General features: G+C 35.3%; 4 protein-coding genes and 1 long non-coding RNA gene across 7 annotated transcripts in view; 1 reads left to right on the forward strand and 4 right to left on the reverse strand.

Moving 5' to 3' along the window:
• Positions 1-30: 30 nt before the first annotated feature.
• On the reverse strand, positions 31-4,444 carry LOC145238559 (uncharacterized). The gene is made up of 9 exons (XM_080101767.1): positions 4,252-4,444; positions 3,812-4,005; positions 3,567-3,610; positions 3,409-3,506; positions 2,331-2,469; positions 1,964-2,091; positions 841-990; positions 501-548; positions 31-362 (listed from the first exon to the last, which is right to left on the reverse strand). Exons 1-9 carry the CDS (start codon positions 4,315-4,317, stop codon positions 282-284), a joined length of 948 nt encoding a protein of 315 aa, XP_079957893.1. The 5' UTR covers positions 4,318-4,444; the 3' UTR covers positions 31-281.
• Positions 4,445-5,926: 1,482 nt separating this feature from the next.
• LOC145211138 (uncharacterized) lies at positions 5,927-6,532 on the reverse strand. Its single transcript, XM_080080023.1, has one exon. It carries the CDS (start codon positions 6,530-6,532, stop codon positions 5,927-5,929), a length of 606 nt encoding a protein of 201 aa, XP_079936149.1.
• Positions 6,533-6,949: 417 nt separating this feature from the next.
• LOC145214342 (uncharacterized) overlaps positions 6,950-22,118 on the forward strand; it is a 37,603-nt gene continuing 22,434 nt past the window's right edge. The window contains exons 1-2 of the long non-coding RNA XR_013857023.1: positions 6,950-7,353; positions 7,536-7,633. This is a non-coding gene — a long non-coding RNA (uncharacterized LOC145214342). The remainder of the gene's footprint in view (positions 7,354-7,535; positions 7,634-22,118) is intronic.
• On the reverse strand, positions 7,851-14,731 carry LOC145214225 (cytochrome P450 3A5-like). 2 transcript variants are annotated; one of them, XM_080082714.1, is made up of 15 exons: positions 14,472-14,731; positions 11,636-11,747; positions 11,514-11,563; positions 11,310-11,406; positions 11,058-11,137; positions 10,799-10,933; positions 10,616-10,682; positions 10,447-10,537; positions 10,259-10,389; positions 9,726-9,795; positions 9,432-9,592; positions 9,166-9,254; positions 8,896-9,033; positions 8,481-8,637; positions 7,851-8,365 (listed from the first exon to the last, which is right to left on the reverse strand). In XM_080082714.1, the coding sequence occupies exons 1-15, from the start codon at positions 14,540-14,542 to the stop codon at positions 8,267-8,269; spliced, it is 1,548 nt and encodes a 515-aa protein (XP_079938840.1). In that variant the 5' UTR covers positions 14,543-14,731; the 3' UTR covers positions 7,851-8,266. The 2 variants fall into 2 exon arrangements, with proteins under 2 accessions (XP_079938840.1, XP_079938848.1); XM_080082722.1 differs by lacking the exon at positions 14,472-14,731 and adding an exon at positions 12,185-12,546.
• Positions 15,492-21,434, reverse strand: LOC145214235 (cytochrome P450 3A11-like). 2 transcript variants are annotated; one of them, XM_080082731.1, is made up of 15 exons: positions 21,212-21,434; positions 20,910-21,021; positions 20,438-20,487; positions 20,272-20,368; positions 19,942-20,021; positions 19,735-19,869; positions 18,709-18,775; positions 18,558-18,648; positions 18,353-18,483; positions 18,162-18,231; positions 17,487-17,647; positions 17,057-17,145; positions 16,670-16,807; positions 16,157-16,313; positions 15,492-15,985 (listed from the first exon to the last, which is right to left on the reverse strand). In XM_080082731.1, exons 1-15 carry the CDS (start codon positions 21,280-21,282, stop codon positions 15,896-15,898), a joined length of 1,539 nt encoding a protein of 512 aa, XP_079938857.1. In that variant the 5' UTR covers positions 21,283-21,434; the 3' UTR covers positions 15,492-15,895. The 2 variants fall into 2 exon arrangements, with proteins under 2 accessions (XP_079938857.1, XP_079938866.1); XM_080082740.1 differs by lacking the exon at positions 15,492-15,985 and having other exon boundaries at positions 16,233-16,324.

Consider the following 22,118-nt stretch of genomic DNA (forward strand, 5'->3'; position numbering starts at 1 on the left):
ATCATACATTTTGATACTAAAGGAAATAGTCAACAACAGTGAAAAAGGTTGAATGCAACATAATAGAATATACAGCACAGTGTAAAAGGTAAGTACAAAATCATGGACGTGTAGAAATGCATTTTGTTTTCTAACATAATAGTGAGCAAAGGTAAATACGACTTAAAGTCCAACAGTAAAATGAAAAAGCATTTAATACTGTAAACAAAATTCGATTGAGGTTTCTACATTTCGCTTCTTGGTCTGCTGTTCATGCCAAAATACAATGCTCTTAAACCAGCTTAAACAATGGCTGCTGCACCTGATGTGAGAAGTCCACCAGTTTTGGAAAAGGAGCAGTATTGAGCAAGATCTGTATAATCCTGTACACAAGAAAGCCAAATGACTTGATTTGTTAATGTAGTGAATGAAATTCTAACAATGTGAAAATAACCTTATTGTGTGTTATTGAAACTTTTTTCATCCCAACATTCAAATTTAATGGGCCGTGGTTTACTGACCTGTTCAATTTTATTGCACTTTTCAGAAAGAATGTTCCATACATGTATCTGTAAACACATAATTGAGACCATAAGAAACTGTTTTATTACTTCTTGCATTTAATAGTAAGCTTTAAGCAACCTGTAAGTATTAATTATCTAATTTTGGAAATAAGCATGTGCCGAAGTAAATAACTGTGCTATTTGCATAGTGGACTTAGTTAATGACCCATATACATTAGAATACAAAAAGGTAGTTTTTTTTTCTACAGGGCCCAAACCAGAAAGTGCAAATTTTAATGAAGTTTTTAAAGGTCAAATGCCTTGAATCAACACTTGACAACAACACAAGTAAACTTACTGTGCCATCATCAGCAGTGGAGGCAAGCTCTGTTGAATCAAGAGAAAAAGTAACAGCTTTAACCCAGCCAGTGTGTCCATAGAAAACTTTCAACATGTTACCATTAAAAGGATTCCACAAGCGTACTGTTTTGTCAAATGAACCAGATGCCTGTAAAAGCAAGACATGATACATACTCGTAAGCATAGGTGCCGAGTAGGCGGTGTGGTGCCGCCACCTTGGGTTTGTGAAGCACGGTGTCGGCCACCGTGGATATTTTGGTTAGTTTGTAGCGGTATCGTACCGAATATCATCAAATATGAAGAAAATTAGGAACAATTTTGGTTATAAACAAACATGCTGGCGATACAGCCACAAAACGTGGCTTAAAACTGCAACCTGTTTTGGTTAGTGCTTTGTTTATGACTGCAAACACACAATTGTCTGCAAGTGAATGTTGGGCCATTGTAATGTACAGTGAAAATGTGTTGTAATAAATGGTCAAACCTGACGAAACATTTTTTAAACGTTGCTAAGCTGTGATAGCGTAACAGCGACGTGTTACAATTGCGAACTAAACATTATTTCATATATACGTTTTTTTTCTGATTTTGACGAACGTTGCATTCTTTGGAAAGTTTGTTTGGCTTTGAATTTGAGTTCTTGTGGTTGTTCGCATTAGTAACGTTATATTTTATGCCCGCCACCTTGCATTTTTGTAAAACTCGGCGCCTATGCTCGTAAGCTAATAATATTCCATATTTAAGAATGAGAGTGTGATACCATTGAAATCTAGCTGGTGATATAATTTCAAATTGAAATATTTATAAAGAGGTGGGCAAGCTATGACATTTAAAGCATCATTCTGCCCCCTTTTCACCTAACTGTAGCCATATGCTTTGTGTGTGAACCATCTTGTCTTTAATAAGGTCTACTAACAGCGAACACCTGTTCAATGTCACAACAATCAAGTGATAAAAGCAATTTGGTTTAAACATTTCTGTCAACAATCTAATTAATAATTCAACTCCAGAACCAGTAAATTGTATTGAATAAACTGATCTTTGTTAAAATAACAAAACAAGGTGATAGAAACAAACAAACTGAATAATTGCAGTGTAGACAAAATTTAAATTTGTTTTACCAAAACGTTGACTTTTGAAAATGCAACAGCTTGTACATTCCCAGTGTGGCCAGTCAGAGTTATCACATAAACCTCATCATTCAATTTCTTGTATTTCCGTAATAACCATTTTGCTTGATCACCAGTTTCTGTACAAGTAAAAAAATAAGTATCACCAAATTGCCCATTTTGGAAATTGTAAACAAATAATGCCTGGTAAACTAAGCACTTTGTAAACATCTTTTTGTAAAAGAAATTACAATACCAAATCAAGTTCGTGGTATTGAAGAATTGAAAACCACAGTTTCAGTTTTCAAGTAAAATAAACTCAACTCAGCTTTAACCTTTTGTAACACCATATTTTATTTCAATTTTCTTAAAGCAGTACCTTTGATTGTTGGCTTTATGTTCCAAACCCGAATGGAATTGTCCCAACCACCACTTGCAATTAAATGACTGTCATATGAAAATGTACACGCTTTGACGCAATCAGTATGGCCAGTGAGAGTATAAAGCGTGTCTCCATTCTGAGCAATAATAAAATGTAGTTGTATCTGTCAGTAATGCTGTAATATTTTTTTCTTTTAGTTGATCAAGCAAGTGTAATATACTTAGGAACACTATACACGGACTTAAAAAGTAATTTAATCATAAACATTACTGCCAAGGTAGTGGTGTATAAAGAATACATCGTTCAGACATTTCAACAATCTCTGTTGTCATCATCAGTGTAGGTTGTCAATCAAGCTGTGTCTATTTGTCTACGCCACCGTTCTAAACGCCGGTTCCCTTTTATCGTCTGTGACGTCACTTTACACATCTGGCTTTTACCTTTTTTTCCTTAGTGCTTTATATACCGTGTTCTACAGCTTGATTGACAACCTACACTGATGATGACAACAGAGATTGTTTGAAATGTCTGAACGACCTTGGCAGTAATGTTTATGATCAAGTGTAATATGTTTCAGGATTTCTTGACAATAAATGCTATGATGTATAGTATAGTATTGGTTTTTGTTTGTTTTATAGTTTTACATGCATCAGAACAGTATATGTGCACAGAAAATAAAAATAAGGATTCATTCATTAAACCATACCCTTGACAATTAACAATGCCTTTAGAATATCAAGTCATCTAAAAATTGAAAGATACGTAATTGTTTTTTTTGTAAATAAATTTAATATTAAAATATGTAGCATTGAATATTAAAATATGTAGCATACAGTCTCTGGCACCTAATGTTTTACTACATTACTTCAAACACTGTCCATAAGGCAACATGATAAGTAAATTCCTGTTAAACATGGTAGATATAATCAATACAACATATTATGCCTTTATATACCTCTACTGTATTATGCCTTTATATACCTCTACATACCAAACATAAGGCAACATGATAAGTAAATTCCTGTTAAACACGATAGATATAATCAATAAAGCACTGTATTATGCCTTTATATACCTCTACAGACCAAACAATCAGGGTTTTGTCCCATGATGATGAACATAACTGAGAATCATCCAAAGAAAAGGAAACTGACTCTACACTTTTCGTGTGACCTGTGCATAAGGTTTAAAATGTGAGAGAACTAGTTTAATTATATATGTTTCAGCACTTACCAAACAATATGTTCATGCATGCAGAAGTTGATGTTTTCCACAACCTAAAATATATATAATGACAAACTATAAATGACAACTAGTGTATAAAGCTTTTCAAATAATGCAAAAATGCAATCAAATAAATCAAGTACCAAAAATTATTATTATTATGGATGAGCAGAACAAAAAACAAAACAATATGTGTAATATTATGGCATACATTTATGACAAAACAGTATACCAGGTATTATGTGATTAATTACCTCACAGTAGCATCATGAGAACCACTTGCTAAAATCTTGTTGTTGTGTGAAAACTTGCAAGTGTTTACTGGTCCTTTGTGTCCAACCAATTCACACAGGCGTGTCTTTTTTGATACACTCCATATGATGATTTGCTTGTCATCTGAAGCAGTTGCAAAAAGGTCATTATCAGATGTAAATGAGCATGAGTTGACCTGCACAAAAGAACAAAATTGTGCTTTGGAATTGTATATGCTCTAAAAGAGTAACACACATGCATAAAGATTTTGTACTTTACTACATTCTGCACTGAATCAAGAACTTATTTATTTTAAGTGTAGTAGTACTGATCATGGTACTTAACCGATTCAAAAATTTTCAATATTTTTATCAATTAATGATCAAATTAATAAAAACCTCAACTTAACTCAGGTTACAATGCTGTTTGTATCTTAACTTACCTCGCCCTTATGACCTTTAAATATTTTCACATCAACCTTATCCACGTCCAAAAGGTTAGAATTCATAATTATTTTGGGTAAATTATTTTCAATTGTAACAAACCACGATTGCCAAACTTTGGGTTAAGTATTATTGAAAAATCAAATTTTTAACTTTAAAATAAATATGCTATATCTGAAACACCAAATGAACCAATGTTGTACACACACTGTACAGAACGAATTTTAAATGCACCAGCAATAAACTATCAAAAACAACAAGAGCTTTTTTTAGCATTTTCTTCACCATGTCAACAAGGGACTTCCCCACAATAAAACAATCTCTACGCCTATCGGAAGGCATTTTACATTTTATCACGCACACCTTTAAATAAAGATAGCGCTACAAAGTTTGGCGCCAAATCTAATATTTTCTGATCACTATTTTGAAAATACCGGTACAGTAAATAAAACACTGAAAACAGCAGGGGCGAAAATCAATTAAAATTATTGGGGGGGACCTATGACTGCTGTGAGTAGATGACGTCACCTCGATTGGGGAAGTCATGACGTCACCAATCAGATTTTATTTGACAACAGATAATACGTTGCCTCGAAACCTTTGCAGCAAACGCAAGGAGGAAAAAAGAAAACAGATTTTAAGTTTTAACATTTTTGTGTATTGTAAACAAACAACAAAATAACAGACGAAAAAATCTATGACACATAATCAGTTTTGTTGTCAAACATGTTTCGACGAATTTCCGAAACAGCAACAAACTCTTTAGTGATTTCTTCAACCGGTACTTGATCGAGTAAATCTGAATGCACGTGACAAACAGCTAGATGATTTAAGCGAACCTGGGTAGTCGTGCTTCTCAGCCAAGTTTTTAGACGCCGAAGTGTTGAAAAACTTCGCTCGCATTCACAAGAGCTGACAGGGCACACCAAAAGCAGTTTGAGCAAAATAAACACCTGCGTGAATAACTGGCGTAGCTCGGAACTTATAGCGCGATAAGCTAACTTCGCTTCATTTACAGAACTTGCCCCCGTGTGCTGCTTAAACATCGGCAACTGTACAGATAGTTGAGTTACATTCAATTCGGGATATTTTGAAATTAAATCTAAATTTGTTGCTGTGCCCTTCATTATCATATTTTCGATTTCCAAATATGTTTGGAAGCTTGAGTTGCGGACATCATACCGTTTCTGCAAACACCCAAGTAAACAGTCAATAAACTCCACGTGTAACAATCTGTAATGGTCTTTGGCACATTCGGCGTGGAAGTGCGGTGAGGATCCAGCGAAACGCGGTGTCGGCTGCCGATGGCGTGAGACAGAAATTTCATGAAGCCCCAAATTCGCTGATATCTTTGTTGCTTCATCAAAAAGGTTCGTGTACATTATAGGGTGACGAAATACTTGTATCTGCTTCGCTGTTGTCGCTACAGCCTCTATTGAACCTGCATAACATACAAACCTTAGCATTCTGTGTCTAAAAATTGGTACAATTTACTACCTGATAAATTTGAAGAAGATGCCTGCATCGAGCTGTTTAGTTGTTCCAGCAGAGCTATTGGTTTTTTAACAAGGTATAAAGCTAAGAATGTTTCGGTTTTCTCGAAACGATTCAAAAGAGCATTGGTTTTGGTGGCACAATCTGTACTCCCCTCCGACATGCTGCGAAGACTTTCAGTTACAGCAATATAACGGCTTGACACCCATTGTACTTCCCACTCATATTTGAGGCTCCGTCGTACGTTTGTGCACGTATTTGACCAGCAGATAGGGAAAATCGAGTCAGAACGTCTAAAATCATCCTTGCAATTGCATCTCCAGTTGTCTGATGCATTTTGTGCAGATCCAGAAAATCTTCATGTACACATAGCTCTGAATCGACATGGCGGATGCAAACAGACTCCTGCTCACTTCCACAAATATCTTGTGTGCCGTCGACCATCACTGCGAACATACCATTGGCTTTAATTTTAGACGCTAAAATTCGTAAAATAAAGTGACTGAACATTTGTGTCATTTCTTGCTGACCACGAAATGAGGTGAAGTTGGTTTTTCGCTGGAGGAACTCTTTTAACTCGGCACTATCTTCAGCACGAAGTTTTAGGAGTTGGTGGTAATTTCCTTCTCCCTCGTCATGGCCTCGGATAACAAGACCTTGTCGCAACAAATATCGCAAAGACGTGAACAATTTTATCAGCGATCGCCTGGCGGCAGCTTGTCGTTCGTTAAAGCCTGTGTTTATTTGAAGTGCAACAGACTTCCGCTTTATGGCATCTAGTTGCATGGTGGCAAAGGTATGTGTTTCTGTTAGTTGGTGTAAATCAAATGAACTTTTTCCAGTTTCGAAAACCGTCTGATATAAACGCAGGCTCTTTTTTTTGAACTGCGTGCAACAAACCCAGTTTGTCTGCTTTTGAACAAATAAAACAGAGCACCCCATTAACACCTGGTACGCAATGGATCCACGGGAATAAAACATACCACTTGGTCTGAAATTTTAAAAATCTAACGCCGCAGTTCTTTGCTGGCAAATGGCTTACATCTTCTGGTTGGTTCGGGCAGGATTGTGATAAAAGATCCGCAGAATTTATTTCTGTTAAACAGGAGTTGCTTCCCCCATCTGTTGTTGTGGAACTGGTTTTACCTTTGAGTATTTTCATTTCCTTCTCTAGTAAAACACTTTCAGGCACTGCAGAATTGGCCTTATCAACTTTCCTCAAGTTTGTTTTTCCACTCGCTGCGTTGGAAACGAAATACTGTTCTATCTTACTAACTTTAAGCCGTTTAACGTTTTGAGACATTATTCTTGCAGTGCCGCAAATATTCCATCAACTAAATGCACTGTCAAGCTTTTTGCACAGACATGAAACAATTCGATTGAGTTCCATTGTTGACAACAATGTGAATTATGAAGTAGTATTATGTCGTTAGATTTGTGTGATATTGAGCAATAGACTTATATCTTATTTTTAGCTCAAGGGTATTAAAAATATTGGGGGGGACAGATGAATGGAAGTCCCCCCCAACCAAATTTTTTGGGGGGACATGTCCCCCCGGGATTTGCGCCCGTGGAAAACAGGATGTTTTTGAACAATGAAAGATGTCGTAAGTTACTGTTTTTTTTTTGCTGCCAAAATGGTCGATTTTAATAGGACCATCTGAATGACTTTTTGCTGTATTAACTGTTTAGCTAGTTTTGGTACAGAGGTAGTTCTAACTTCTAAGTCTAAGGTGATGTTTTTTGTTTACGATTATTATTGAACAAAATGCAACCTATTAACTTTCAGAGCATTCGATCATTGTTTATCGCCGAAGTAGAAGTGCCAAACTACTCAAGAACTTTCACGGCCACAAAAGCAAAATAAGTGGAATATCCAATCCTGAGGTATTTATAATGTTTTTGTGTGGATAAATTAGTGTGAAATAGTGAGTTTAGGAATTATGTGATGTGTTGTTGGTGTTTTGTAGTGTAACTTAAATGAAGCTCGTAATGGGGCAGACATTTTTTTATTGTAAGGTGAACTTTGTTGATTGATACAGTAGGTGGGATTGAGTTTAATAAGGCTCGTTTTTGGCTGTTTGAGAAAAAAACAGATACACCGTTCAGCAAAGACTGTCTTGTTGGTGAAAAACAGTGATCAATAAAAATTCAACAACAAAATTTGTCAAATCGTTCACTTGACATAAATACAGGTATTGCATGCAAAACAAAATACATGAACTTTGCCACACATGAACTTTTAGCAGACATGTATATTTACAATATAAATTTAAATATATACACGTGAAATCTATGTACAACATCATCTCTTTTTATTTTAAAAATATGGATTCATACATTAAAACATAGCCTTTACAATAAAATTTTAGCATTTGCCTTAGTAATACAAACCCACATAAATCAAATTTCAACTTTTGCTTTAAAAAAAGGAATTCATTAAATAACTGTCATACACACAACAATATTGAGATGAAAAACTAGCAGAGTGCAATCTCATCACACATTTTAACTTTTGTTTCATTCTGAATTCTGCCTTGTTTCTATGGGAATCACCTTCAGGTATATGTCAGCTATGGGCTTTAGACTAAACTTGAATATGATGTCAACAGGTGGTTTCTGCAAAAATTCACTGTTTATTGATGTTGTTGCGTAGTTAAACCAGAACAAAGAAGACAGATTTGTTTTTGTTTTCTGGGTTGCATTAGCTTGTATAAAATAGCCAAACAAATACCGGTGTGTTAGGACAGACTTCCAATTCAAAGTTGAGTAGAAGTTGAGCAAAGATCATTTTTATCTCCATTATGGCAAATCTCATCCCTATACAGTTGCGAGGTCCAGCTCCAAATGGTTGAAACATCATTGGATCCACTTGATTCATGTCTTCCATTCTAATAACATAAATGTCTAATTCAATGGATCTTTGAAAAGCTGAGGTAATTATGTATTAAGAATGAACTCATGCAACAAAAATAGATTTTCTCCGCAGCTCTCAGTAATCACAGTTGGTACACACGCTGCATAAAGTTTACTAGCCTATTGAATATATCTTTAAAAAATATGTTTGTTACTGTTTGACGCTCACTAGTACACAATACAGTCGTATTTTACTGTTTTCTAAATTATATTCCATTAAGTTCTTACACTACCTTTCTGGCCTGAATTCCAAAGGATCTTTCCAGTATGATTCATCTCTGGCAAGTCCATAGGTTGGGATGTCAACAACCATCCCTTGTAATATGGTAATTCCATCAATGGTAATCTTCTTGTCACATTGCCTACTGCTTCTGCAATGCAGTTACAGTTTTGTACATTTAGGACGATAATACATAATTATTTACACTTAACAATCCATATCAACTTTACTTAAACGATTTTATTTGCTGCATTTTTGGCTATTTTAAGTTTTAATTTTATACCTGACAGAAGGAGGATACAGACGCAGGGTTTCATTAAGACATTGTGTGAGGTATTTCATGTCGTTCACAGCTTCATATGTTAGTCCACCCTGTCAGAAATATCAAAGTGTCCTTTCATATCAAAACCTGGCAGCGCAATGCCAACACTACAATATAATGTGACAAAACTATCAAGTTGATTGCCATGATATATCACAGTGACCAGTAAGTTGTCCAGTGGTTTGATTGCATATTTTTCTTATGTTCCTTTTGTGACTGATACTTACATGGTGATTGGTTGCACTTTTAACTTCTTTCCTCGCAAGTGCTTGAACATCTTTATGCCATGCCAAGTTGTAAGCAAGAAATATCATAGCACCCAACGTGGTCTCGTAGCTTCCTGTCATCATCAGTACACTGTTCCCTGTTATCTCCATTCTTGTAAGTCCTTGAAAATTCAGCAAAATCTGGATTGTTTTTCCCATTGTACTGCAAAGTTGTACTTTCCACTATACTTAGTTGGGCTGGGTATTTTTAACAAACCCTTTATTATTTTGCTTATCTGCCAGGTTTGTTTTTACCTTTTGTTTTATGCTTTGCCTCTTCTTCGCTGATTTCTGATTCCAACATATGATGCAATATATCTGTTCCCTGCAACAAGGAATATCCAATAATTTAATATTTTTTTGGTTTTCACATCAGATCAACAGTCTGACCAGTATTTCCCAAACTTAAGTTGAGTTTATTTCACTTGGTAAAAAAAAACATATATACAATACCACTTAAACAATCAACAAGCAAGCAAGAGCTCCATAACGTTTAAGCGTTATGGAGCACACAAAATTGTAGGGCACAACTTCTTAATAATAATGGCTAAACTCACTGCAGCTACACCGTATTATATTGCGTTACATGACTGGGGCTTACAAGAATGTGAGGTTGGCACATTGTGGGTAAACACGGTTGGGTGGGAACGTTGGTAGGACCAGTCGAGGTGGCCATAAAAACTAACCATCCATATAGGAAAGAAACTGTTTTGGTTTGGATTACCTCTTGGAGGTTATTGTTCATGTATATAACTTTAAATAAAACTCAAATGAAATGAAACACATACCTTTTTTTCTGGCATAGATTTCTTAGTTTGAATAACTTTGTTGGTAAGAGTTGCAAAATAATTGACACAGTCTGAAGCAAACATACTGTAGTTAAAAAATCCAGCAACTCTTTCTGCCCATGGAAATGTATCTACAAAGGAGGCAATAAGATCAAAAAAATAACTAGTCATGAATTTGATCAGCTTACCAAAAAGAAAGATCGTTAAGTTCTTCGAATATGTGCGATTAAAAAATTTCTTGGCCATTTTTACAATTTTTTGTTCTTCCTGTCCTTTTTCCTATCAATAAAAAAAATAACATGTTGTTTCTAAGGCAACAAAACATTATGATTACATTTTTACAAATATAAGTCTTACTTGGCAGTGGACATTAACACCAAAGGCAGCAGAACAAACTACATCAAGCGATAGATTGCCAAAGATCCTAAGTTTCAAAAAATGAGTGTTGTTTGAAAGCTAAACACTGTTGACTTTTGACGGCAAAATATTACTGGTTTGTGTCAGAAATTTTTATCACTTAAGGAACAAACTTTGACTTACTCATGTGTATCAAATACCCCATTGCTCTCTTGGATAACATCATTTAGATTCAACATCATACGGTCGGTACATTGAGCTACAGTTCCAAACATTTCTTTTAGCTTTGAAGTTGAAAATGTTGGAGAAAGAGTGTGTCTTTGAATTGATGTTAAAAAATGTTGAATGTTGATGTTTGAATTTTATCACAACAGCAAAATCATACACAATTTGTGTTGACAAATATCATTGTATCTGGTGTGAAAGTTGTACAATAGTTTACCTAATTCTTTTCCATCTTTTTCCAGACACTTTTGTCAATCCTGCGCCCATTACTTTGCCACTCACATAACAGAATCTCTTCTGCAAAAAGAAACTACCTTTTAGGGATGAAAGAATAGTTTCGCTTAGTTCATCCAGCAAAATAAATAACTCAATCAAAAAGAAAATCATGTACATTCAACTGTAAAACTATAAGTTTAACTAGTTGAAATGATCTACATGTTTTATCATAAAACAGTTCTTTATATGTCACCTCTCGGTCAGGAAATACATGTGATTCTTTGATCAGAATTTGTTTCAGAACTTTCGGATCACTTATTCCTATTTTTGGCGTCAGCCCATTGTATACACTGCAAAATAATTGAAAGTAAATGTAGCCAAATAATAAAGGTCTGATCGTTTACTACCCTATTGTCTTGTGCACAAAAAACACACACAGTGCTTATTTTCAGCTTACCCATAAACCCGACCATACTTTTTCATCATCTCAAAATCCCTTTGAAAAAACTGAAATGAAAAATGTACAAGCATTTTGACAGGTTGATGTTAAACGTGATAGTGAAACAAAAATATACAAACCAAATATGGATTAGCAAGTTTTGATCTTGAATTTCCCCAGTTTATCAGACTTGGTGGGTCATGTGGGATGTTTAACCTTTTCAATACTTGCCATTTCTTGTGGACGTAGTACCTAAATGTGTAGTAAAACTTATTAACAATGCAAAAACTGGTATATGATGTAGCCTACACATGAGTAACATTTAATTGTGAAAAAAGGGATATAGCTCATCCAAAAACGTGATTTTGTTTATCTGACAATGGTGATGACAAAACAGGAAATCCTAACTACAATCTAACTTTGTGTTTTATTTCCTTGAGGCACGTCTTGCGGTGTTTTCAATAGGATACATGTGTGTTATGGGGGAAACAGAAAACCTGAGCAAAATGTGTTTTTATAGGTAATTGCTAATAAACGTGTAATGGAGTTCAAAAATGTGTTGGCACAATTATTTCGCAACATTCGGCATCCAGTGGAGATGTAAAGGGATTTCTGACTGGGCTACAGCCAACCCCTTCTCCAACACTATGGGAGGCCTGAGAGTTTTCATAATTTAATATGTGTCAAACCCCATCTCTTTTCCCGGCATGGGTGGTTAATTTCTTGAGCCCTCTCGACTGGTCCCACCAAAGCCCGAAACGCAGTCCGAACCCGAAAAGTACCCGTTTTACTGCTGAAAGAACGTTCGTGCAAGGATACTTTGGTTATGAATTGTGTAATACAGGCTTGATAAACAACTTGCTCCAACTCGTCGTGTTTTGTGAGTGGGAAACACGTCATAGTTTAATCATCATGTTTAATCACATCCAGTAAACATGAGTGCAATAACTGTTTGCCTTTTGCACTTTTAGCGAGAATGGACATGCCTCTCGCAAGGGTGGTGCCACTTTTTTCACAAAGCTTGTGCAGAGAAAAAAATAATTACATATTTACCACAGCTAGCAACAATATCCTGTTTTCAATGGTGTAAATGTGGTATATGTTTAAAAAACGATCGTTCGAGCAGTGCACGTTTTGTTGTGCGCTAGAACCGACGGTTATGTTACCCGTATGATGCGTGATCATCAATTAAAATACAGCTAAATATTCTTGCAGCAAATCTATTTTATGACAATCGCATCCGTCATAATGATATCTCCAATACTAATTTTTGAAGTTACATTAGCGTCAACATTGAGTAGGTGTTGTGTAGCTGACTTGCAGTGGTGCTAACGAATACGTAGGTAATGACGGCTTGAACTGTACTGTATAGCATGACTGTTCGGTGTTTTGATTTGTGAGAAAGTGATCATTATTAAGCTTCTATGTTTTTTTGTGAACAATTGGTAATATTTTTCATTAACGAAACGTTAGCGCAAAACGCCATAACACTAGAATTCCTATGTAGCCTATGCATTCGGGCAAAACATGGCTACAGTGCTTAAATGGGAGTAAACTTGGGTTTTAAGTGAAACTGCGATTTACAGCCTAAAACGTTGATTAACGCATAAAATCCACAATGGCAATGACTTTTGTGGACCATGGATATAGAAGAAATTGTTAACAAAGTTTAATCCAACCCATTTGTTTGAATTAAGCGTCTTTATGTTGGGTTAATGTCTGTGCATATAGCGCTAAAAATGTGTTTCATAAGAACGGTAATTAAAAAGGCATTTTTACTCAACTAGAGCGATCGCAGTATGAGTTTTGCACTATTCGGATGTGACGGTTATTGGTTAATTCGTATTTTTTTTGACGAAGCAAAACTCCTATTTCATTTTGTTTTTGACGATCAAACATTTTCACCCAGTTTGATTACCTCAAAAATGAATGAAACATGCACTTTGTCCAAAGAGATTGTTGCAACCCCACGTATGTAGCACGACTAGTCTTAAACACCGCTACTGCGTTTACAAGACCCTTTGTTACTAAGTTTTCAAACAACTTGTTATTCCAAAAAACGCATTTTATAACCATTCGTTGGTACAGAATTTTTTTAAATCTTGCTAATGAAAGTTTTCAACTTATTATTTTCGAGAAACTTTTTCGGAAGCTGCTACCGTACCGGAAACCTACGCCGGTCCAGACTAATTACCCTAAGTTATTTTAAGTTCCTCGAGCCAAAGCCGTGTCCAGTCCAAAACTTTGGTTGGGTCCAATGCTTAGGCTAACGATGATTTATGAGCTATGAGTTGAGTTTTATTCGCCGGACAAAATCGTAGCAGCACAGTTGCGCTAAAATATTCACCAAGGGTGCAGATTCACCAGAAACACCCACTAAGTGTGTGTTGCAAATAACTTTATTCCGAATTTCAATCGATTATTTCACATCCTATATGTCTATATTGAGGTTTTTCATGATTACGGATTCTTGTTTACTTTATTTGACCTGTTGAAGCCGAAATTAGTACCGAATTCGAACACGGGTTGCCAGGGTTTTTTTAAGGTTTCGTTTGGGTGACCGCTTAGTAGTTTTAAGAGACCGCAAGTGTTTCATTTAAATACCAAAAAATAGCCATATTTGCTTAAACGAATTATTTATTAGGCTACTGGCAGATTTTTGGGAAACCGCTGGAGAAATTTGGGGGACCGTTTCGGAACACCTTAAAAAAACACTGCGGGTTGCTATTTTATTTATTTTTTACGTTTACGAAAGGTTGAGAACCACTGGTATAGACGTTAAAAGCACCACAAAGTTGGGGGCACAATTGGTGAACAGATGGCAGACGCGCTGCAGCTACACTATGAATAACGCGCACGCAACACGATGTAAAGAAATAAGCTAGTTTATTTTTAGGTTCAAACGACCTGTGGCTGCACAGCCCATGCAACGACAACTTTTATTTAGTTTTTGGTTTGCTCTCGTATACAACGTACCTTGTTAGAAAGAAAACAGTGGCGAGCAATATCCACGTGTCAATCGGAAAAATATCAAAAGGTGTTATCATTTGTTCGTATTTCTAACTTGCTTACAGAAAGGACTAATTACTTGGCTACAGAAACCCTAACAAGTTTTTTTCTCTAAAAATTACAAGTTGCTGCCAACGTTCGAGTATTTTCACGTATTCTGTAGCTACATCCCACCTGAAAACCTAAGCATGCATTTCTACGCACTTGACAAAACGTGTAGTTTCATTTTAAAACTCACAAATTCACTACACCCATTTGCAGCTAGCTTTCTATGAGGCGAAAACGTTTCCTACAGTCCCCTTTAAAGGTTCGCTTAGCGCGTTTTTTACCTCAATCACACTGGGTCACATGTCTACAATGCACCTCCTAACGTAGTAGTTATAATACGCACCCATTTCCGCTATTGTATTTGCGTTGGTGTTGTGGCGTCACTTGGTTGTCATTAACCACGCGAATTGATTCTTGTCCCGGCTGTTTTGGATTCACGGCGCGAAACCGCTTTCGCTTTCAGGGATCTCCCTTTTTCGAAGCACAATTCTTGTTCGGTTCCCGGCATTGTAAATGATTCTTGGCTTTGGGGAAAATCGAGTGTATACAATCATGACTGAGGCGTGGCATGCGTGGGAAACGTTGCGACACACCGTTTTTAGAAATAATATCTCACACAATAGAACTTCATACATCAGTAAACCTGGGTCAAATCGATTCGTTGCCTAAAAAGGACAAAACTTGAGGTACAAATGATTTGTTATGGGGTTGGACTTGAACTAATCGACATCGTTAATCCGAATCTTCGCCTAAAGTAGAAATGTTTTTGGTTTAAACGGGTCCGTATTAACTGAGGTTTGCCGTCTGATAATGCACTTGTGCGACTGTAGATGTTGTAAGTAAAGTAATTGTAATTAATACGAAGTGTTCTTAATTGACCGGTTTTTACCAAAAATTTTTAGTATTAGTAATGTTGTCAGTATCAATCCAGTGTTCAAATCCTTATTAGGTGCATGTTTATTGCTCAAACAATATTCACAAAACAAGGTACATTCAAGGCATACATTTTAGCATGATAGTTACACAGTAATAATAATTGAACTAAAATTAGTACAAAACAACAAAAATGATACAGGAATTATTGCGATACATTTTCTTCATAAAATTTAAGTGCATTATTTAGAAAATTAAGTAGCATTTAAATTAAAATATTTCACAAAATTCATTGCAACTTTTGACATGTGCATAATTAACAAGCAAACACAATCAATAAAATACATTTACAGCTCGAACCATTGACACAATTTGAAAAAAAAACAAAAAAACAGTTTTAACGATGGCAATACTGAAAAAATCCCTGATTGAACACAATACAACAAGATATTTCTTTGGGTCTGTTCTCTTTAGGATTCTTTCTTTAGAGGAACCACTTTTAGATTGAGATCCACTTTAGGTTGAGTGCTAAACTTGAATACAATCTCAACAGGTGGTTTCTGCAGGCAAAATTTTGTTGTCATTAACAGAAAAAGCTCACATGAATATAGCTAATATATGATTGGCCACCACCACCAATTCATAGCTAAAAACAGCTTATACAGTACCTCAATACATCAATGTATATTAAACAATAAGAAGTGGTTGTCATGAATTTTGAACACACTTACTGGAGTATCAGGGCAAACCTCCAGTTCAAAGTCAAGCAGAAGTTTAGCCAGGGCCATTTTTACTTCCATGAGAGCAAATCTCATACCGATGCAGTTGCGAGGACCAGCACCGAATGGTTGAAACATCATTGGATCAATTTTTGTCATGTCTTCCATTCTACACATAAACTGGTTAGCTGGTTAATTTAAGAAAGGTTCATCCTTTTTCTCAGTTTAACAATTTTAAAACCACCTAAATCCCAACCACAAGAGTTTTGTGTCGTCCAATGATTGTTAGAGTTATCTAACTAAATATTGCACAATTAAATTCCTAATCATTAAATTATGTAAAAGGACCTTAATAAATTGAATGTAGAATGGCAGCAGTTAAGTACTATATCTGCTTTTAAATACTATGCAAGATCTGTTTGACAAAACAACACATAAAAGTGGTATTTTTATATTTTTCAGAGCTCCTGAAAAAGTTAATCTGTTTCACTAAAGGTAATGTTAGTCTCAGTTGTAAATAGTCACCTTTCAGGTTTAAACTCCAATGGATCTTCCCAGTATGTTTCATCCCTAGCCAATCCATAAGTTGGAATATCAATAACAACTCCCTTCAAGATGATTATTCCATCTATTGTAACTTCTTTTTTACACTGGCGATTGTTTCTAAAACATCAACAGTCCTTCAATTATGACATGTTTTAAGTACCATTAGTTCAGGCACTGTTGCTTATTTTCAAAATAAAGTGAAAGGAAAGAAAAGACAAAACTCAAAAATGAACAACACATCAATATTATTAATGAAAATGGCACCTAAGCATTTTAAATAAGCCAGACAGACACAATTTAACAACAACAACAACAACAAAACAGGCCTTGTCAAGAAGTGTTACCTTAGCAGCAAAATTGCCTCACCTTACAGCAGGTGGGTAAAGTCGCAGTGTTTCATTGAGACATTGTGTAAGGTATTTCATGTTGTTTACAGCTTCATATGTTAATCCATCCTGTAGAAAAAAAATATTGGTATTGTAGAACATGAATGCAACATGATAGTTAAACAAATGCTGTGAGTTTAAACTATGATTTCATTCTGAATACCTAAAACCGCATTGTTTCTGTAAAACTACCTGTACTTTGTGTTAGAAGACCAATATTAACTGGTCATGGGTTAAAGTTGTGAGGAATATATAATTTTTTAGTTTTGTAGGATTTTGCTTTTCTTTTGATAGTTCTGTGTGTAATGTTCATTTTTGTGCCTGCTTCTAGTAATGATAACTTTTACACAATGTTCTTTGGCACATTAGTCACTTTAAACTACAATAACGTAACAGTCATTTTTTCTCACATGTTCTTCTATAAGCTTTTTCACTTCCTCTCTTACACGATGTTGAGCATCTTTAAAGCATGCCAGGTTGTACGCAAGAAATATCATCGCCCCAGAGGTTGTTTCATAGCCCGCCATCATCATTAACACACTGTTTCCAGTAATTTCAGTCCTTGTGAGACCTACAAAGAATTTGAATATTGTAACATTTTTTAAACATAAAAATGGAGCTTGTGTAGATGAAAACCTTACTATAAGCCCGACTCTCCACAGCTAAAATCTTGCATTTAATGTCGCTCGTTTGCCAGTTATCTATCTTTTATACAGTGCTTGTTACACTTGTAGACTGGTAAAATTACAAACCATTTACACAGCCCCAATATAATGTCTGCAAATACTCAAGAAACATATTGTAGCAACAATATCGGTTTATTGTGTCATAATGTTGCATGTTTTTTAATTCTATTAAATTCAAATGAAGGTATAAAATCAAACCTTTTTAATTGTTTGTTTTACTGGTGTAATTTTGCTTATTGCACATCAAACATCTTGCAAAGAAGGTGTATAATTTGAACATTATCACACAAATACAGCCAAAAAATCCAAATATTAATATGCTACACACTGTATTCAGGACATGTCTAATGCATTTGTACTAAGTTTTACCATGATTTCCATTTAATTAAGGATATTTACCTCTTGTTTCATGTTTTGCCTGATCTTCAGTGATCTCCGAGTCTAACATAGAATGCATAATATCCATTCTCTATAAGAAACATAAAATCATCATTTAAAGTTGTTAAGATTAGGGACAGTGGTATAAAACTTTATGTCAGTGGTTTTAAAATTGTTACAGTTTCCATATGATACATGTGAAATCTATGCACCTTTGTTCCAGTTGACTTTTGTTTGTTTTGAATTACAACATCAGTAAGTTGTGCGAAATAATCAATTGGTTCAGCAGAAAGAATAGAATAGTTGAACAATTCTGCAATTCTTTCTGTCCAAGGAAACATCACTAAGAGCGATATTAAAGATTAGTCACATTAAAGCTTTTTTACCAACAGAAAATTTTAAACTGGACACACTTACCAAATAAAAAAATCATTAAGTTTTTGCCAAGAGTTCTGTCAAAAGCCTTTCTTGCCATTTTTACTGTTTTTGACTCTTCTTGGTTTGCATCCTGCAAAAACAACAACAGTATTTACATTTGAAATCGAACTTGCTCACCCAATTTTCTTACCTGGCTGTTGACATTTACTCCAAAGGCAGCAGAGCAGACAGTGTCAAGTGAAAGCCTGCCAAATATGCTAAAACAGGAAAAAATATTCAACAAACAGTTCATGTAAAATAGCCTAGGTCAGGGGTCGCCAACCTTTACCACACAAAGAGCCACCAACCTTTACCACACAAAATTTCGACCAGTTTTTGCACAGTAAAAAAAACTGGGAGCCACAAAGCCGTTTTGAAATATGAAATAAAATGCCAATGCAAGCGTTTTTTTTTACTGTTAGCTAGTTTCGCATATTAGGTACACTGGTAAACTAGTCTCGTCAGCTGAGTGAAAGCAAACAAATCTATCCATGTGGTACTAAAATGTTCTGTTTGCTTCAGACGCTAATTTTCTTGTTTAACACGTCTTGTGAGACAACAAACAACAAACCGGTATTGTTGCGCGTGCACATACACTGCAAAACAAAATTGTATCTCACTTTGTGTGTTAACCTGCGCGCCACCAGTTACCAGAAGTGGACACGGTCATGTTATTGCACCGTAATTATCATTTTAGACTTTTGTATTCGGCTTAATCGTCACAGAGTTTGCAATAAAATGTTATAAACGTTCGGTAATTTTAAGACCTGAGCCGCATCAGAGGGATCAAAGAGCCGCATGCGGCTCCGGAGCCGCGGGTTGTCGACCCCTGGCCTAGGTGGTACATATTACTGATTGTCATTTATTCCTTCACAAATGATGACAAAATGTAAAAACGTTTGTTTGATGTAGAAACAAATGTAGAAAACATTTTATTCTTTGGGTGTCCTATCTCTTATGTACAGAGGCTGTGATTTTTACATATATCAACAAACAATATAGGTTTAAATTAAAATGAAACATAGCATTTTGCCAGCAATGATGTTTTTCTTATTTTTATGTATCAATTCAAAACAACAACAAATGTAAAAACTCCATATTTTTACTACTCTTAAAGCATTTCCCTTTCCACTGCCTTTTCAACTGCTGTTTAAAGCATATTGTGACTAACACTTACTCTCTTGTATCAAACACTCCATGTTTTTCTTTGGCAACAGTGTTAAGATTTTTTACCATCAGATCAGTGCATTGGTCTACAATTCCAAACATTTCCTTAAGTTTTGAAGTTGAAAAAGTGGGTGACAAAGTATGTCTAAAAAACAATTCGCATTGTTTTTGTCAGTAAATCACATCATAAAAATAGAAACCCAAAACCAGAGTTTACCTTATTCGTTTCCATCTCTCTCCTGTAACAATTGTAAGTGCAGCACCCATGATTTTACCATTGACACGAGACAAATTGTCCTGTGAAACCGATATGTCAGTTAAACTTTAATATGATAATGGTCGAACAGGTATATACTGTCACAATTTAAATGTAATTTGAAATTGTGACTTCAGTGCAGTGTGTTCAGTTTTTGTGGTTTGCAAAATTTTGTACTTGGTCAGTTTTTTGTGAACTTCTGTGTGGTGCTGTCTTGGTGCAAAATCTAACTTAATTATAAATTCTATAACTTAATATAAATAATAAAAAAATAAATTCTAAAAGTACTACCTGTCTGTCTGGAAATATATGAGATTGTTTAATTAGAATTTGCTTCAGAACTTTAGGATCACTGATTCCTATCCTTGGAATAAGACCATTGTATACACTAAAAGCAGAGAAATATAAACTTTATTATAACCAATAACATGCAGTGACCAATAGCATAATCACTTACCCATAAACTCGGCCATACTTCTTCATTAACTCAAAGTCTTTTTCAAAAAACTGAAAACAACAATCCAAAAATTTTAACCACATACAATATATTGACATATTTTTAGTATATTAGTATATTTTTGGTACACTGTCCACCCTGTGAGCATTAGATATGAATGCTTTGCAATTGGGGTGTGCGAACTTTGTCACTTTAGGGCCAAATACCATGATTAGATCGCGGGCCGCACCTTTACATAACACAAGGGGATTTTACTTTGTTGCATACCAAATATGCCTATATTGAGTTAACAACTACAAGTAACATTGGCATGTAATTCTAGCCACAGATTGTCAGTTCAAATTGGTACACAGAGTTTTTATGTGGCAAAACATGAGCCCAAGTTAGAGGCCTTGTACCTCCGTTTTACATTATTTTGTACAGCCCATGTATGGATGGTACTTTGTACATAGTCAAGCAAAAGTATGTTTACCTTTTGTGGGTCGGAGAAGTGTGACCTCAAATTACCCCAGTTTAGAATGGTAGGAGGGTCATGTGGAATATTTATCTTCTTTAACACTTGCCATTTCTTATGGATGTAGTGTCTTAAAATCACAAAAAGGCACATTTAAAACACAAAAGTTTATAACACATAAAAAATGCTATAAGAGGGAGCCGGTGCCCACTTTTTAAACTAGTAACCTAAGACTGTGTTTAAAATTGCAACAGTTTAACACTAACAAGAATATCATTTTTATAAATTTGTGCGTTTTATACATGAAGTACTGTACATACCTGATAAGTAAAACTGCTACCACAAGCAAAACCCAAGTTTGGGCTGATAGAAAGTCTAATGGCGTAAGCATTTTTTCTGTTTTGAACCACACAAAAGTTTGCAAATAAGTCACAACGTGCACCAGCCTTTTAAACGGGCAAAAATGCGTAAAAAGCGCGCAATAACCTTGAAATGATGCAACAATACCGGCAACGAATTTGTTTTTCCGGTTTCAACAAATTTCATCATGAGTGTTTTGTTTGAAAAGCAGCCAAGCGTTACAACTACAGATATCAAAATGATTTGTTAAACCGTTAAGAACTCTTTGGAAATAAAGCTATAATTCAAAAAGAAAATTAACTCAACGTATTAATTAGATGTTGTTTTGGTTTTTATGAAAATTCAACAAACTTTGCAGCTCTTTGGACTGGAGTCGGTTTTATTTCGGGACTTCCCCAGGCTAGAGACTTTTTTGGTGTTGATATTTTGTCTGTAGTCTGCACGTAAAATTGTATTGTATTGTATTAATTTTGAAACCGTGCATGAAAATGGTACATAGGAATACGAAAACACTACACTAGCGCCACGGAATCGGGAAACAGCCGCAAAAACCTCGCGGTTGAAAATACGCCAATGTCAAAATTTTTACAAAAAAGGACATAATATTGTCAGACGCAGCAGCCGCACCCTTAAAAAGACTACGTTATAAACAGTAACGAACGAAATTTAAAATGTGACAAGGTGCAGCATAGTAGGTATTACGTAGCATGTTTTGTTTTAACATTTGCTCTAGTTTATCATCACAAATTGCATAATAACAAATGCATAGTTAGTCGTGGCGATTTTAACATTCAACCCAGTTGATAAATACATATATTCACACTGGGATCAGTCCTGAAGCTTAGGAGACCGGTGATTCGGTATAAC

The sequence above is a fragment of the Phallusia mammillata genome, chromosome 1 (genome assembly GCF_965637545.1).
Source record: "Phallusia mammillata chromosome 1, kaPhaMamm4.hap1.1, whole genome shotgun sequence".
In the NCBI taxonomy this organism is placed as follows: Eukaryota; Metazoa; Chordata; class Ascidiacea; order Phlebobranchia; family Ascidiidae; genus Phallusia; species Phallusia mammillata.

What these genes read in the sequence shown, in the direction of transcription:
- LOC145214235 (XM_080082731.1), bottom strand. Translation starts at nt 21,282, where the DNA reads ATGCTTACGCCATTAGACTTTCTATCAGCCCAAACTTGGGTTTTGCTT. An exon ending in AAGTATGGCCGAGTTTATGG is followed by an intron (nt 20,369 to 20,437) that starts GTAAGTGATTAT and finishes CTCTGCTTTTAG; the next exon opens with TGTATACAATGGTCTTATTC. An exon ending in AAAAGCTTATAGAAGAACAT is followed by an intron (nt 17,146 to 17,486) that starts GTGAGAAAAAAT and finishes TTTTTTCTACAG; the next exon opens with GATGGATTAACATATGAAGC.
- LOC145214225 (XM_080082714.1), bottom strand. Translation starts at nt 14,542, where the DNA reads ATGATAACACCTTTTGATATTTTTCCGATTGACACGTGGATATTGCTC. An exon ending in GGCAAAGCATAAAACAAAAG is followed by an intron (nt 9,593 to 9,725) that starts GTAAAAACAAAC and finishes TGAATTTTCAAG; the next exon opens with GACTTACAAGAATGGAGATA. An exon ending in CTGTATCCTCCTTCTGTCAG is followed by an intron (nt 9,034 to 9,165) that starts GTATAAAATTAA and finishes ACTGCATTGCAG; the next exon opens with AAGCAGTAGGCAATGTGACA.
- LOC145238559 (XM_080101767.1), bottom strand. Translation starts at nt 4,317, where the DNA reads ATGAATTCTAACCTTTTGGACGTGGATAAGGTTGATGTGAAAATATTT. An exon ending in TGATTGTTTGGTCTGTAGAG is followed by an intron (nt 2,470 to 3,408) that starts GTATATAAAGGC and finishes ATTATTGCTCAG; the next exon opens with AATGGAGACACGCTTTATAC. An exon ending in TTTCAAAAGTCAACGTTTTG is followed by an intron (nt 991 to 1,963) that starts GTAAAACAAATT and finishes TTGCTTTTACAG; the next exon opens with GCATCTGGTTCATTTGACAA.
- LOC145211138 (XM_080080023.1), bottom strand. Translation starts at nt 6,532, where the DNA reads ATGCAACTAGATGCCATAAAGCGGAAGTCTGTTGCACTTCAAATAAAC.